We start from the raw sequence: 16,058 nt of genomic DNA, 5'->3' as shown, positions 1-16,058 counted from the left end.
CAAGGGGAAGATTTCTCTCACAAAAACCGATTTTTTGGGGGAAGAACAATACATGCCAAACATGCCACTAAGAAGGAAAAATAAGAAGACAAGAAAATAATAAAATGAAGGAAAGAAAGGAAAGAAGCCATACCTTTCTTGGAAATGCAAAAGCTTCTCCAAATTTGCAACCAATTTTTGGAAAGAAGAAGAAAAACCGATAAATAGAAGCAAACTGTAATGCCAAACCCTTATCACGTTTTTGCAAAAATGCCCCAAATTGATAAATGTAGCAGCGACCCTGAATTTGGAGGATCAAAATGTCAATGAGAGAGCACAACCAAGAGGATTGGAACAAAACGCCTAAGAAGGAGTTGAAGAAATGATGACAAGTGTTTGTAAAACGTAGCCAAAGGAGTCACGTGAAAAAAAAACGTGGCCATCATTTGCATCTTCTTTGGCATCGTTAAATAGCTTAAAACTCTTCTCAAACTCCACGCATAGGTAAGAGAGGGCAAAACATTTTAGGAGATTGCAGCTTGCTAGAGATTTATTCAACCAAAATGTGGCATTAAATAAAAACGTGATTGCTGATCTAGGGTGAAAAACCAGTCAATGTAACCTCCATTTGGCATGAAAGGTGTCCAAGAATGCATGAGATTAGGATGAAAGCCAAAACGCCTTCCTCCTCCAACAATTTCTCCACAAAAATTGCCTTGAAATGGTGGTCAAAAACCGTTTTTCCTTGCATTTTTGGTTTCTTGGAAAAAAAGACAAGTTCGATTTTGCATAAGGGAATGCAAATCAGGTTTTTGGGAGAGAAATGACAAGTTTTAATTTCACTTTTTCCACTTACAAGCCAAAATCGGGATTTTTAAGACAAATAGCAACTTTAAAATTTTACTTTTTCACTTACCAAGCAAAAATCGGGATTTTTTAGACAAATGACAAGTTTAAAATTGTCAAAAATGCACTTGCAAGGCAAAATCGGGTTTTTTGGAGAGGAATACAAGTTTTAATTACTTGTAAAAGGGAAATAAAATCCCTACAACAAGTTAGAAATACTTGCACATATGTAATGGAGATTTAAAATCCCTATTATATGTAAAAACCATTAAAGTAGGGGTTTTTAGACCAAACTGCAAGTTTACTTGTAATTAGGCGAAAAAATCCCTATTTTAACTAAACATGACCAAAAAACAATTAAAAATAACAAAATAAAGAAGGGAAATTTAAAACAAATTGCAAGTAACATCTTTTAATAAAAATGCACATGTAATTAGCTAAAAAGTCCCCTACAACAACCAAAACAATGAATATCATTAAAACTTGCAATTTGAAGAAAATTCTCCACCTGCAGTCGGGATTTTAAAACCCGAAATTGAAAGAAAGACATAGCAAACGAACCCAGAATTTGACGAAATTTGAAACGTAGTTCGAGGATAGACTGAAGATTAAGCCAGTCCAAGGATTAGTCGAAATTCTGCCTCGGGAAGCGTGCCATAGAGTAAAAATTTTCTTTTTTTCATAATTTTTTTATGTAGTGGTCCTTCATTTTTGGAAACAAAAATGAGGACAACACATTGGTGGGTAATAGACCCCCTTATTTGGCTGGTCAAAGGCTCCACAGAGCTCTGACTGATCTGAGTTCAATATTAAAATAACAAATCTTCCCTGTCTCTATTCCACTTCCTCTATCTTGATCTTACGTTCCTTATGCCTCTTCATAAAGGGAGGTGTCTAAATGAAACAACCTTCATTTTAATCTTTACTATATCTTAAGCACTACCCTTCTTGACTATAGTCGCTGCTTTCATTATTATTTAATCTCAACCTTTGATAATCACTACCTTTTCATAATGAATCAGTGCCCTTTGTTAAAGAGAAATATTGATGACTTATGTTAATCGAAGCTGTCCTTTTCATAATGAATCAGTGCCCTTTGTTAAAGAGAAGTATTGATGACTTATGTTAATCAAGGCTGTCCGTTAATAATTGTATTAATATCTCATTGACTAATCACTTCTCTTCTCTTTGATATGGATCATCTCTTTTAATCGCTGCACCCCTTTTGAGTTATTGTCTTTTCATTATCTAATCACTGCTCATAATGAAATCATTGATTAATATAAACAAATCCCAATCTTATCTTAGGCGCTGCTTTATTTGGGTGATGATTGCTGGCCATGTTTGGTTGAGATTTGCTGTTTGAACACTGCCATGGGAGTCAGCCAAAACAAATAAATTTAAATCTTTAATTTAAATTTCAATATATTCTTTATCGCCAATAGAGTTGTCTTTGATGGAGATCAACTTCAATTCGATTCTATGTTTATTAATTGCGAAAGTGCTCTATAATCTAAAGCACTGATTATTAATATTTTATCAAACATCATCGCTGTCTTATTATCTCCTTAACCAGTAATCAGTCTTAGTAATAATGATGCTGTAAGTTGCAACAACTCTGCAATATAATGCTTTTTTTTGACATTATGGATTGCTTGCCCCTCCTAGCAATCGAATGGGGACATTACATCTACACATGATCCTGTAACAGAAACATTCAGTTCTAGCCAAATGAATAAAGTGTACATCAATAGTGGTGTTGAAATAGACACATTCACCTCCAACCAAATATGTTCAACTGAATACAGTCAAATGTGTTTAAATGAGGCAAATGAAGAACTCAACCACCAAAACAAAAGCCAAGGCACTGTACCTTCACACAGTTAAGGTGAAGAGCTATTTTGCTTCCTCTGTGTCATTTGTGCAGTCAAACAAATGCAAAAATATGACTGTTGGGCTCAGTTAAAATCACCTAGAGACGTAGATTGCTTGTACATGTGATTAAAGGGGTGAAGTAAGTTGGTTTCAATGAGTTTAGGAACCCAAGCTTGTGAAAGCATTATGGAAGTGTTATAATTGTCCCACAATGTTCGTGTAGCCTCCATCAAAGCACTTAGCTTCTAATACTTGTCAATTTTGGTAAAGATAAGGAAGCACGGCATCAAGTTGCTAGAGTTTTCCCACAATGAGTTCCTCCAAGGTAAATTTTTGTGTTTATTTTTCTTTAGGTGACTGCTTTCATACATTTACTTGTTCAGTAGGTATTGAACAACTATAGTTATAAATTCCAACGCTTCGATAGTTTCACAGTACTAGGTTTAAGCTTGTTTTTGAGCAAAGAACTTCACATGCTCAGTTTAACTGCAATTCAGATCAGAAAAATATCTTACATTTGTGTGGATTATTAAAGAAATAAATATCTACTCCAATTATGTAATAACCCCTACAGGGCAATAGCTCAAATCACAATAATTATTTTACAATCAACTCAATTCTACTCTTTTTGATCGCCCAATTCCCAGAATGGGCAAGATGAAAGCATAGGAGTAAGTACGAGGATAAAGGAAAATTAATTGAAAAGTATTGGTGGCAAGCTGACTAAATTACAATTTATAATAATCATAGACTTGCTCTAGCCAAATTGGCTGATGGTGGGTGCAAACGAAGTTGCAACAACACCAAAATGACAGATTAACTCGCCCGATTCTGGTTCACATCATGCAAGGCAGAGAATGATAGAGAATAAAATGGGATCCAGCAATACACCATCCAATTTTACAATATCTTGAACATGAAATGCACAACTCTCTAGTGATACTACTATCTAGAGTTGTAATTATATGAGAATGAAATGCACTAAATACAAATAAGAATGATACTGATGAGAAGTTAGCTATACACTAATAATGTAATTCAAAATAACAAAAAAAACGTTGCATATACATTAATTAGTCCATTAAATCATAGGTTGATGTTATACAATTCATGCGATTCAATAAACTGAAGTGCACTGCCAAAGAAGGTTGAAGGATGATGTAGAATGCTGATTGTAGGCCTCCAAACTCACTGAACATTACTTGGAAATGTCATATCACACTGTTTGCATCTAAAAAATGTCTTCAATCCACAATACTTAATACCCCAAAACCACTGTATAACTACCATTTAACTGTAGGATAACAACAATACTGTTGTACAACCCAATATGCAAAGAAAAATCTCTCCGAAATGACTCTACTTATTGCTAAAACAAATGACATAGCATGAAATAAGGAAGTACAGCCCTCTCAAAGCTCCAAAATTAAATCCTAAATTTAGACCAGAACTAGGATAGTAAACACCGATAAAACTTGCATACCAAAATCTCTCGAAACACATCAAAAAACTCCATTATCAATAACAAATTGGAAAAATTCAATATTCACCACAATGGTGATTTTTTTAAGAAACCATTCAGCCAGTTAGAAATGTTTTCATCCTTGAAACTAGATTCACCAAAGGGGTTTCGTCCTTAGGCAAATAGGAAGAACTTGCATTTTCCCACCAAAGCAAATGAAAGGAATAAGCAGTGACCCTTCTTCTGAAAACCCAACCTCCTCTCATAACTTTTTTAGAGTTATTTTTGGAATAAATCTTTTTTTGCTTTTTTGCTGTTTTTAAAAAAAAAAATTGCTTGATAAAATAATATAAGTGTCCTTATGACCACTTTTCAGCACCTTGAGCTTCATGACACTTTATCTACACACTTTAAACAATTTTTTAACTTTTAAATAATTAAAAACAAGTTGTCATTTAATTTTACTTTTTCAACAACTTTAAAATTAACTACTAGCACTTGCACGAGGAGGGCTGCACTGATTACGTCGATAGAAAATTATGGACAAGTTAATATGTTAAGAAATTATATGTACATTGTGTATATAATTTTGTAATACAACTTTGAAATACATAGAATGTTGTCTAAAAAATTTACAATATATTTACATTTAATTTTTGCTTCAAGTAAAATGGAAGAAGGATTTTTAACAATTTATATTTTGAGGATTTCATAGTCAATGATTCTTTGTACTTGTATGTAATGAACCTACATTTTTTGTTCATTGTTCATTTATTTGGTACCTACATGTTGAAACGAGAAGTCAGTGGATTTATAGCGTAAATGCATGGGTGGTCTTGTGTAAAAGGTACAAATTGTAGATAGTTAAAAAGTATTGTTGTGACCCTTTCACACATCACCCCATTACAAACGGGGACCCCCTCTCTCCTACTTTCCATTTTTGTTAGTCTAGGGTTTTGGGCGGTCAGGTGGCAATTTTGAGCTTTCAATGACCGAGTCTTGTTTTTTATGTGGTCATGCCCAGAGGTCTTCAATGTGCAAGTAATGTCTAAATTTTGAGTTTTGAAGTCAATAGGATCAAGTGTTAGAAAAATGTTAAAATGTCAAGGTGATCCTAAATTTGTCTAAGGGTTGAGGTTGCAACTTGTTTTAAATGTGAGCATAAATGTGTTTTAAATGTTGCAAATTGGTGTAAATTTTGTGCTAGAGCGTCAATTTTTCCTATAAGAGTCATTTTTCCACTCCTAGGAGGTAAAATAGGTCAAGTGTGCACAAAGTCCCGATGGACCCTAGTTTTCCACCCCTAAAATCCAGTTAAAATATTAAAAGTCCCGATGGAAATAGAATTCCATTGAGCAAAATGATGAAATTTGATAAGTTTGGGCTTTTAGAGTGTGAAAATCATCATAGTCCCGATGGAAGATGTTTTTCCCCATGAAATTAAAGCATAAAAGTGAGTTGTCTTGATGGGAGGTGTTTTTCCACTAAGTACTAAAATTGAAAATGAACTTTGTCTCGATGGAGCATGATTTTCCACTGCGTTTTGAGCATAAAGAAGTGATTTTTATGGTGAAAATGGTCCCAGTCCCGATGAGGTGCGTTTTTTCCCTCATGGACTGACTTTGCAAGTGTTTTTTTGGGAAAATCCCGATGCATCTATATTCTACACTGAGATCGTCTCGATGGAGGTCGTTTTCCACAAGGCCTTCAAGAGAGAAAATGTACAATGAAAGTGTCTCGATGACCCACGATTTTCGACTAGGAGGTAAATGACCAAGTTAAGTGCAATTTGAGTGTCCGGATGAGGTTTGAATCCCCACCAAAGAGGAAAATGAGTGAGATGAAGTGAAGTGTGGATGAATTTATGTTGTCCCGATGAGGTGCGTTTTTCCCAATGGGGATAAAATGTTAATAAATGACCAAGTTAAGTGCAATTTGAGTGTCCAGATGGAGTTCGAATTTCCCCTTGAAGGTATTTTGATGAAATTTGACAAGTTTAAGTGAGATTTTGAGTCTAGATGAAGGACATTTTTCCACCAAGGAGTGTTATTGCATGAATTGATCAAATTTAATTGTCCAAATGGCTATCGATTTTCCCCTGGGATGGATTTGGGGATGAAAATGGATTAAGTGATGAAAATAGTTTGCCCAGATGAGGGTCGATTTTCCCCTCAAAGGATATAGGTTGCAAATGGAGATGAGTTTAAGTGAATTTATGTGTCCAAATGGGGTACGATTTTCCCCAAGTGGCTGAAAGTTCGATTCAAGTGAAATTTTAACGACAAGTGTGTCCCCGAATGGTATCAATTTTGCCTTACCACAAATATTTAATGATCAAGCAAGGTGGTATGTAATGCTAAATGTCGAATCGCAATGCAAGTCAATTCTAATTTCTCCCATACCTCAAATGCAGTTTCTAATCCATGAACATCTATATACTCAGAATCAGATAAAGTACTTACAATTGCTTCCAAGGCTTGAATGTTTTCTTGTTGTTCTTTAAGTTGATCCAGTGTCAAGGGGTTGGTAGTAGGAGCAACATACTTGTTCATCACATGATTCCAATACTGAGCACCCAATCCTTTAATGTATATCTTCATCCGGTCTTTCCATATCCAGTAGTTGTCCTTGGTAAACTTAGGACCCTCCTTCATCATTTTTCTTCAGGATCTTTCCCTCAAGTTGTTAAGCTTTCTGCACATAGAGGACCAATGCTCTGATACCAATTGTTAATCTTAGAGGATCCGGTTAATACTGAGAGGGGAGGTGAATCAGTATTAACAACAATTTCAAACTTAAAACTTGAACTTACAAAACTTCACCAAATCAATCATAAACCAGTAATAAACTCTTTACCATTACCGGTAATCACTGATAACCAACTGTTAAACCGGTTTATCAGAGCTGCTCATTAAGTGTTCATCAACATGCATAAACTGAAAGTAAAACATAACAGCACATAAAAACATTCACCATATGAACACCATGTTTTTCACGTGGAAACCCAAATAGGGAAAAACCACGGTGGGAATTGGTACCCACAAAAAATTGTGCACTCTTTCGGAATGCGCCCTGTTAGGAGCCTAGCCCGATTAGAAGCTTACAATGATGCCCTATTAGGAGCAGACCCTATTAGGAGTCACCCGGTTAAGAGATTTAGATGATGAGCCCTATTAGGAGCTTTGACATGTTAGGATCAACCTCGTAAGAGGATTTAACTATCTAATGTTGAGCTACCCGATTAAGGGATTTACAATGTAAGGCCTATTAGGACCTACCCAGTTAAGGGATTTTGCTGCTGTAATTGTTAGAGAACAACAATGAATGATCTGGGTATAGCACTTAACTGCTTGCTTGATCAGATCCAATTCTTGCTCCAAATCTGCTACTCTCTAGCAGATCTCATACTCTGGTTCGGCTTCACACTCTTCTCAAAACCATCGACACTACAAACATCAACTGTACCAACATAAATAACCTTCTCAACTTAGTCGATTACAAAACCCTAAGACTTATAACATAGATCATCACAGATCTTTACAACTCATTACAGATAATTATTGATCATCATATGGATCATTACAATCAATTACAAATCAATTACAACCGTTGAATGATCATCGCATCTCGATATAATACAAAGTCAAACCCTTAGAACACTCCGCTAAGCACTTTGCATATTCCCAAGAAATTCGCTCTCCAAACGCACCAAAACATCTTTCAAACACTTCACGCGGTTTGTGCCACATCATCACCAACATTTGAACTTGATGTAGATCACCACCAAACCAAAAATCATTACCAGTTAAGAGAATTCTTTACCGGTCCTTAAACCTGTTGTGACGTATTCACACATCGCCCCATTGCAAATGGGGACCCCTGCTTTTTGCTTTCTAGGGTTTGTTTTCTAGGTCTTTTAGGGTTTTGTCTATTAGCCTTTAGCTTTCGAGTGTGGCCAAGGAGATCACCTGGATAGCAGGTTCTACTTGAGTGAGGTCAAGTTGATGAGTGATGAAGTCTGAAATGTCCTGATTCTGAAATTTGGCTAAGTCTGAAAGTCCTGATCCTGAAATTTGGCTAAGTTTGAAAGTCCTGATCCTGAAATTTGGCTAAGTCTGGAATGTCCTGATCCTGAAATTTGACTAAGTCTGGAAAACTAAGAATCCTCCAAAAACTAGATTTTGCAATATAGCTCCTGGAGGTCTGAAACCACTCTCAAACATCCTGAAAGTATATATGGAATATAACTTAAAGTATAAGAAATTCTTATTCTTATACTTAAATGTTATATTCCATAAAATGTTCCTGACGGAGAGTTCAAAAAGTCAAATTTCGCTCCTGACCCTTCCTGAGGGTCCAAAGCGAATTTCGCTCTTGACCCTTCCAGAGGGTCCAAGGCGAAAATCAATCTAGGACTCATTTCTTGCCTTATTTGACCAAATTTTGACTTGCAAGGCATTTTGAAGGGAAAGTTGGAAATGTTTGAAAACCTTGAAAAAATGATGGATTTTAGCCTGGAAGAGGAATTTCGCTCCTGACCCTTTTTGAGGGTCCAGAGCGAAATTCATTATAAACTTCATTTGCCACCTTGTTTGAGCTTGAAACCTTGTTCCTGGCCTTGAAAACGATCTTACCTTGCCCTATGAAGTGATTTGAAACTTGAAGATTGAGCAGTTTAGCCTAGATTGTGAATTTCGCTCCTGACCCTTGCTGAGGGTCCAGAGCGAAAATCTTATTTGAGCCTATTTGTCACTAATTTTGGCTAAATTTTTTATGTGCAGGGTCTCCTGGAAGGAAGGTTGAACATCATTCAAAGGTTTGGACGCATGAAAAATGGTGAATTTTGGGCAACAAAGGTAAATTCGCTCCTGACCCTTGCTGAAGGCCCAGGGGGAAATTTTGAATAGCTCTCATCTTGCATGGAAAAAAGTCAAGTTTTGGACATAGATGAAGCAAGGACATCTCCCTTTACTCACCTGAGAAAGTGTCAATTTGAAAAGGTGAAGGATTTTGTTGAAAACTTAAAATTCGCTCCTGACCCTTGCTGAGGGTCCAGGGCGAAAATCTTGTGGGAGATGTTTTTTGCTTAGTCTTGGTTGAATTGGAATGTCAAAGAGGTTTCAAGGTAAAAAGTGAAACATTTTGAGTCTAGATTGCAAATTTCGCTCCTGACCCTTGCTGAAGGTCCAGGGCGAAAATCCTAAAACCTATCTTTTCCTCCAAAATTTGAGCAAGGCCAAGCTTAGACATGGGTGTGAAATGACATTTGAATTGCCTTGAAGTTGGGTTGGATGGTTAAAAATGCAAATTTTGATGCCCAAAGGCAAATTCGCTCCTGACCCTTGCTGAGGGTCCAGGGCGAAATATTCAAATCCTCCTATTTTCCTTGCATTTCAAGATTGGATTTTGGTTTTTATGACTTGGATGGGAGAAGGACGTGATGTGTTATGCCTTAGAGGTGATTTGAAGTCAAAAGAATGAAGGAATATGCTTAAAATTCAAAAGTCGCTCCTGACCCTTGTTGAAGGCCCAAGGCGAAAATCACAAAAACTACCTATTTCTTTGAGGATTTTGCTAAGGCAAGGTTATGCTAAGGTAGAAAAGGCCTTCAAAAACATGATGAATAATGATTTGCCTCTAAAACTTGATGATTCTAAGCCAGGGAACAAAAATTGCTCCTGACCCTTGCTGAGGGTCCAGGGCAAAAATTTGAAAAACTCTTATTCTACCTTGCAGAAACAAAGCAAATTTGGATGAGATGAATGAAAGGAATAATTGCCTAACCTTGTGAGGTAGATTGGGGTTAAAATGATGGAGGAGTAAGAGCGAATTTGAAAAATCGCTCCTGACCCTTGCTGAGGGTCCAAGGCGAAAAAATCCTAAATGCACTTTTCCTCCAAAATTCAAGTGAAATCAAACTCAAACTCCAGTAAAAGATGCCATTTGGAGTGCCTTGGTGATATTTTGGATTTGCAAAAATAAGATATTCAAGGCCTAATTTGGAAAATCGCTCCTGACCCTTGCTGAGGGTCCAGAGCGAAATTATTGTCAATCTTCATTAAGGACTTAATCAAACATTGATGTTCCTCAAATCCCCCAAAATTGCTAACTTCGAAGCCTTTGGAAAGGATAAATTAAATTCGCATTTATTAAGGCATTGGCAATTTAATAAATTAATTTTTAGGCCTTGAAATAAATAAAAATTCCCCTTGGAGGCATTGAAATTAATTTTGAAAATGAAAAAATTAAGTTGGGCGCTCAATATTTGTTATTTGCCTTTATTTGTCAAGTCGGCCTCCTTTTTAGTGGTTTTTATTTTATTTTAAGCTTATTTGCTAGGTCGGCCTCATGGTTGATTAGGGTGAGCGCTCTATATAATGGGGGAGTATTGCTTTAAGTTTCAAATCATTCATTCATCCTTCTAAGTGTGAAATTGAGGAGCAAATTGGAGAGGCGAATTTCTTGCTAGATTGGAGGATAATTTCCAGATTTTGGAAGGTATTGGAAGGCGAATTTCCAGATTTTGAAGAAGCTTGTGGAGACTAAAGAAGGTGAAATTCATTTTGAAGACTAATGGAGGCGTAATTCATCCAAGGGAAGACTATAATCTAAACCTTGTCTAGTAGAATCCAGTCTTCTTTCATCATTTTCGAAGGTCTTAGAGTTAAGTACTCAAGAGAAGGTATGGAAATCATTTTGATATTCTTCGTCAAGGCTTGTTTTAACTTCATAGCAATTTTTTTAAAAAAAGTCTAAGACTTGAGAGTTTGATTTTGTTGATTAATTAATTAGGAAATGAAGAATTCTAGATTTATCATGAAATTTCCTAATCAATATCTTGAATCTTCCTTTTTTTTCTACACTTTAAAATATAATGCTTAAAGACTAATTTTGGAATTTTTGTGTAGGCATCAAATGGCGACTCCCAAGCCCGGAGGATCTACAAGTCGGCAGGCTCTCATCCAAGGAGATCCGGTCCAGGACAAGGATGATCTTCTCCAGCATCATTAAGGACGACCTTCTCCATCTATTCTCCAGTCTAGCATCGACAAGGACGCCCTTCTTCGGTCAAGCATCATCAGGAATAACTTCTTCCAATCCAGCATTCCAATGCGAGGTACATCATCATCCTGCACATCAAGGACAAAAGAAGTTAGAGCAAGGGTTCGTTGAAGAAGCAGATAGTCTCAGAAGAGTTAATTAAAGCTAGCTTCTCAGCAACATCAAATTGGCATCAACCAAGTGTCAGACGAGGTGGCATCCCAGTCATCACTGCTTCAGTCGGTGTGGTCCACCTCAGCATGTCCAGATTCAATGTACCTAACTCATGGGAGGTGGCACAAACTTCTATGTACCTACCCCAGCTATCCATTGGTCGAATTTTCCAGAGAAGACATGTGTCCAATTAATACAATTATTTCATTGGTCAGAATTGAGTTTGTTGTAACAAACCCTAATTAGGGTTTTCATTGTAGAATCTTGGCCATTGATCTCAAATTGATCTAAGCCATTGAATTGTATTAAGGGGACTATATAAGCCCCAGTTCTTCATTTGTAAAGAGGAATAGAGAATAGAAAATAGTTAGTCAATAGTTAGAAGGTGAGTAGTCAGTTGATAGAATAGCAATTAGAGTAGAATAGGAGGACAAGGCAAGAAATTGTTGCCATTGATTGTAAACAAACTCCATTTTCATTGAAAGTAATGGTGAAGTGTGTCGTTTCTTGCAATATGCATGGTTTCTTGTTGAATCTTCAATTCTAAATGGTAAATGATTAGATCGAATGAAGGAAATTGTTGAATGCACTTGTGTGGAATCCGTTTAATCCATACCACTAGCCTCTTACTGATTGTAAGGACGCCTTGTGTGGTCAACTGGAATGAAATGAGCTTAATCTTAAGTCGTTACACATCCATTGTTCATGCATTATCTTGAATGGTGATCATTGTCAGATGGTGTACGATTTGAACATATTGGAAGCATCCCTTAGAAGATCGCACTGAGTTGGTGTTGAATTGTTCAAGCCCGATGGTGAGACCCAGCCAGTAGGAATCCACCTAGTCATTCATCCATCTTCTCGCATTCTAGGTAGTAGAGTAGACTTCTCGAACCTTGCCTCTTTTGCCATTTGTTTGTCTTCCAGTTAGTTAGTAGGACTTGTGATTCCAGCAAATCAGACGTTCAGGTCATTGAGTGTAAGTCCCCTTGTGATTCCAGCAAATCACATCATACCACTAGTGCTTATCCACACGTAGAGATCCTACAGCAAAGAACCTTGAAGTCATCCCGATTGATCATTTTCGCAACATCTTCAGCATTCGGAGACTTTATTCAAGAGAGGATAAGGTACCTTTAGGTATTTTATTCTGTGTTCGCATGTACATAAAAAACACGTCAACAAAACCCTAGCAAAAATATACCAGAAATCATAAACATGACTTCCGATAACCAAAACATGATGCGGTTCCAGTCAGGTACATATTACAATGATACAAACTCACATTCCAAACCGCAACACTTCAATCATCACCAATCGTCTGATCTAATCAAAACATTTTCTCGTTTACCGGTTAGGGTCCTAATTCCTAGTACATTGTCTTCAATACCGGTAAGGCATTTCCGGTAGACCAAAAGACTTAGATGACAAAATACAACATAGTAAACATCAGTTGCCATCAATGACAACACAAATAACTGATCAACGTCATCCAATCATGCAATCTCAATCTCTTCATCACAAACAGTCCTTTACCAGTTCAGTCATCATTCTTCATCTGCATCGGTCATGCCAAACATGCCAACATTTAGTCCATAGAAAGTTGGTGCAATCCACGGATGATAAGGAGAAGTTTAAACTGCTCCCAAAATGTCAGATTCACACATGAAAAGGACCATTGTGCATGAATTGACTCCAGGAACTTCTTGCTATTGCCAGAGTTTCTTTCTCAAAAAGCTGGTGCTCTCCAAGAAAGTTGGAGTCTCCAAAAATATTGGAATGGATCAGAAAAAAGGAAATTACAAATAATAGCGACCATAGTTTCCATGTACATTTTTTACAAGTTATTGAAATGTTTGATCTGCAAACTTGGATGCATCATACATCTATCAGATCTGCTCTATTTTGGCATGCTCTTAAACATCCTAATGTGTTGTATCCATGTTTCATTTGCCGAAATACTTAATACCGTTTAAATTTCAAGCACTTTCCAATTTTTTCCTTTCCTTTCAGTCCTCTCAAGCCTGCTGGAAATTTCATATCCATTTATTTTCTATTTGTGTTAGGTAAGTTAGATCAAAGAAACTTTGGAGTCTCATTCTGCAGAGCCGCTCATAAATAATCAGGACTGCGGGCTGTCCTATTGAAAGTAGACGCAAAAATTCATTAATCCTTTTGCATTCCTTTGGACAGGAGTCAACAACCTTCCAAGGTTAATTTGAAAAGCTTTGTTCCTGCAAGCTGCCCATTGCATATTGTTGACCTTTCATTTTGAAATTTTGGGCTGCAACGCAAAGGATTACATTCGAATCCAGAGATGACAACTTAAAACAATCGTAAGTTCCTTTGACATTTTAGAGATTTGCATATTCAAGGTACTTTTATTTTTGAAGAAAATGTCTATCACCAAGAGGCACTTATGCATTCTAGAGAAGTCAGAGGAGAGACATCTCCTATGGATCTTCCCATTTACATATTGTGTACCTAACCATTTGAAAATGCGTGTACTATAATGACAAGTTGCACACCATCCCCTAATTAACTCGATTCATAAGCAAAACAGTGAAAAGACAGCAAGACCAGAATGGCACAACGTTGAACTAAAGTTTTAGCCGATAAATTTATTCTATATATTCTAAAAATGCAACTTCATTACAAAACATGAATTAGAATAAATGGGCCCTGGATAAAAGGGTCACAACAGCCTCCATAGTCTGTAGTACTAGTTAACTCCGTGTGGGCTTCTGAACGATCTTGTAAAACTCTGTAAGAAATTCCTGAAAAAAAACATGAGCTCTCCTACAAATACGCGAACATCTTTCTTTCGGAAGAATTACTAAAGGCATATTAAAAAACATAAAGAGACGGTGCTGTCCAACCTAATGGCAACAAGGCGGAATCCTAACAGCACGAACCAGGTTTAAATCCCGCAACTATAATAAAGCCGCTCATAACACCAGTGGGAATGTGCCAAAGTTATGCTGTAGTGATTATTAGATATATCCAAGCTTGACCCTTGTTTAAAATAAAAATACGAAGAATAAACCCAAACTTAATCCACGCCATGTTACTAACTCCAAGCTACAAAAAGAAAACACAAACAGGCATTCTTTTAAGAGCAAATCCTGACCTGTGATCCACCGAGATCCTCAAATTGTTTAAAAAGATCTTCGACCATCTTTTCGCCAGCAGCTTCATCTTGGGCAGAATGTTGCAAGTCATGTAATGTATCTCTGGTTTGCTGGGCAAGCTTTTCAAGAGTTTCAGCATGGGCATCTGTTGAAGTGGGTTTTGAAGCAGAAGATGACCCAATCTTCTGCTTGCCCTTCTTCTTGCTCGGAGGAAGATTCGGTAAACCTGTGCCCAGCCCTTGAACTGAACAGCTATTCTCAGCTATTACTGCGCTGTAAAAACAAAACAAAAATCATCTAAAGAAATTGCATATAAATATTTTAACGATCAATATCGAAGAAAATCAACAGCTTATAAAATCGAAATTGATACCTACTTTGGAGAAGGACCCAGTTCAAGCTTCCCAAAATCATCCAACGCACCTGGTAGATAACACAAAGCCCAAATAATTTTTTTAAGATAAACCTGCTGGCATGACACTTCATTGAATTTGTTGCAAATTTGTAATTAAATAAGAATGGTTATCATCTTACTATCAAGAAGATCGTCCAAGTCACCGTGGGAGTCAGCCATGGCTGTGAAATGCCCGGCTACGGCACTTTTTCCGATGAGCAGTTCCGCTGTTCAAATTTCTCAGCAGTATTTTTTATACTATACAAAACTTTCAACAGGATTTTTCTTCCAAATTCGATGCTCAGTTGAATCTTGTATCCCTACAGCGGAATCGTAGACTTAATTTTTTACTGTTATCTTTCCTTGTATTAAAGAAAAAAAATTCTTCAGCAGAATGTAAACCGCCAAGGAATGCTTTTTTGTGCATTAAACATATTTTCTGGCATATTGTAATAGTTATATGGATATATGGATAGTAAAATATATTTTGAATATCATATAAGAATATAAATAAATAAAAAATTATTATATGGAGGTATATTATAGTCACATATCAATAAAAACAAAAAGTAAAGGTATATTATAATCACATATCAACAAAAACAAAAGGTAAAATTAAATTTTATTTTTTTATTAATTTTATTATATTTTATGAAATAATATTTTTAAATAACAAAAAATAAAATAAATCTTATTTTTATTATTAAATTGATAAAAATAAACTTTTTTAATTTTAAAAATTTTAAAAATAGAAATGTAATTACATTTTATGAATTCAATATTTTATGTTTAGAACAAAAATAGAAAATCTATCAATTGTGTTGTAAACCTAATGTTGTTTTGTTTTAAAAATAAATATTGTTTTTATAAGAAAAATAAAAATACTATGTTATGAATAGAATGTTAAAAAATTGAATACTATGACTTTCTTTATTATTTATCTTCTTCTAACCACACTAGGTTGTCATCTATGCACTTAAGTTGTTGGAAAGTTTGTGTTTTTTCCCTTACATTATAGTTCTATGTCCATAGTGATAATGCAACTCTAATGATTGTGTAATATAAGTTTGGAAAGTTGTGTAATTTAAGTGGTTTAAAAAGTTCTATTGTTGTGATCTTCATTTAGGAGACTGTGAATTAGTAGATGAGCATTTGA

At 36.0% G+C, this 16,058-nt stretch overlaps 1 protein-coding gene across 3 annotated transcripts in view; it reads right to left on the bottom strand.

Moving 5' to 3' along the window:
* LOC131038903 (peroxisome biogenesis protein 19-1) overlaps window positions 1-15,339 on the bottom strand; it is an 86,035-nt gene extending 70,696 nt beyond the window's left edge. For 2 of the 3 annotated variants that reach the window (XM_057971468.2, XM_057971467.2), the window contains exons 1-3: window positions 15,043-15,338; window positions 14,886-14,931; window positions 14,508-14,781 (exon numbers count right to left, since the gene is read on the bottom strand). In XM_057971468.2, the coding sequence (XP_057827451.1) occupies window positions 14,508-14,781; window positions 14,886-14,931; window positions 15,043-15,082 (360 nt within the window). In that variant the 5' untranslated portion in view covers window positions 15,083-15,338. Of the gene's footprint in view, window positions 1-14,507; window positions 14,782-14,885; window positions 14,932-15,042 lie in introns of all 3 variants that reach the window. The other variant, XM_057971466.2, reaches the window with a different exon arrangement.
* Window positions 15,340-16,058: the final 719 nt, after the last annotated feature.

This window comes from Cryptomeria japonica, chromosome 1 (genome assembly GCF_030272615.1).
Source record: "Cryptomeria japonica chromosome 1, Sugi_1.0, whole genome shotgun sequence".
In the NCBI taxonomy this organism is placed as follows: Eukaryota; Viridiplantae; Streptophyta; class Pinopsida; order Cupressales; family Cupressaceae; genus Cryptomeria; species Cryptomeria japonica.
Note: the sequence above shows the minus strand (reverse complement) of the source record. Positions and strands in the feature narration are given on the sequence as shown.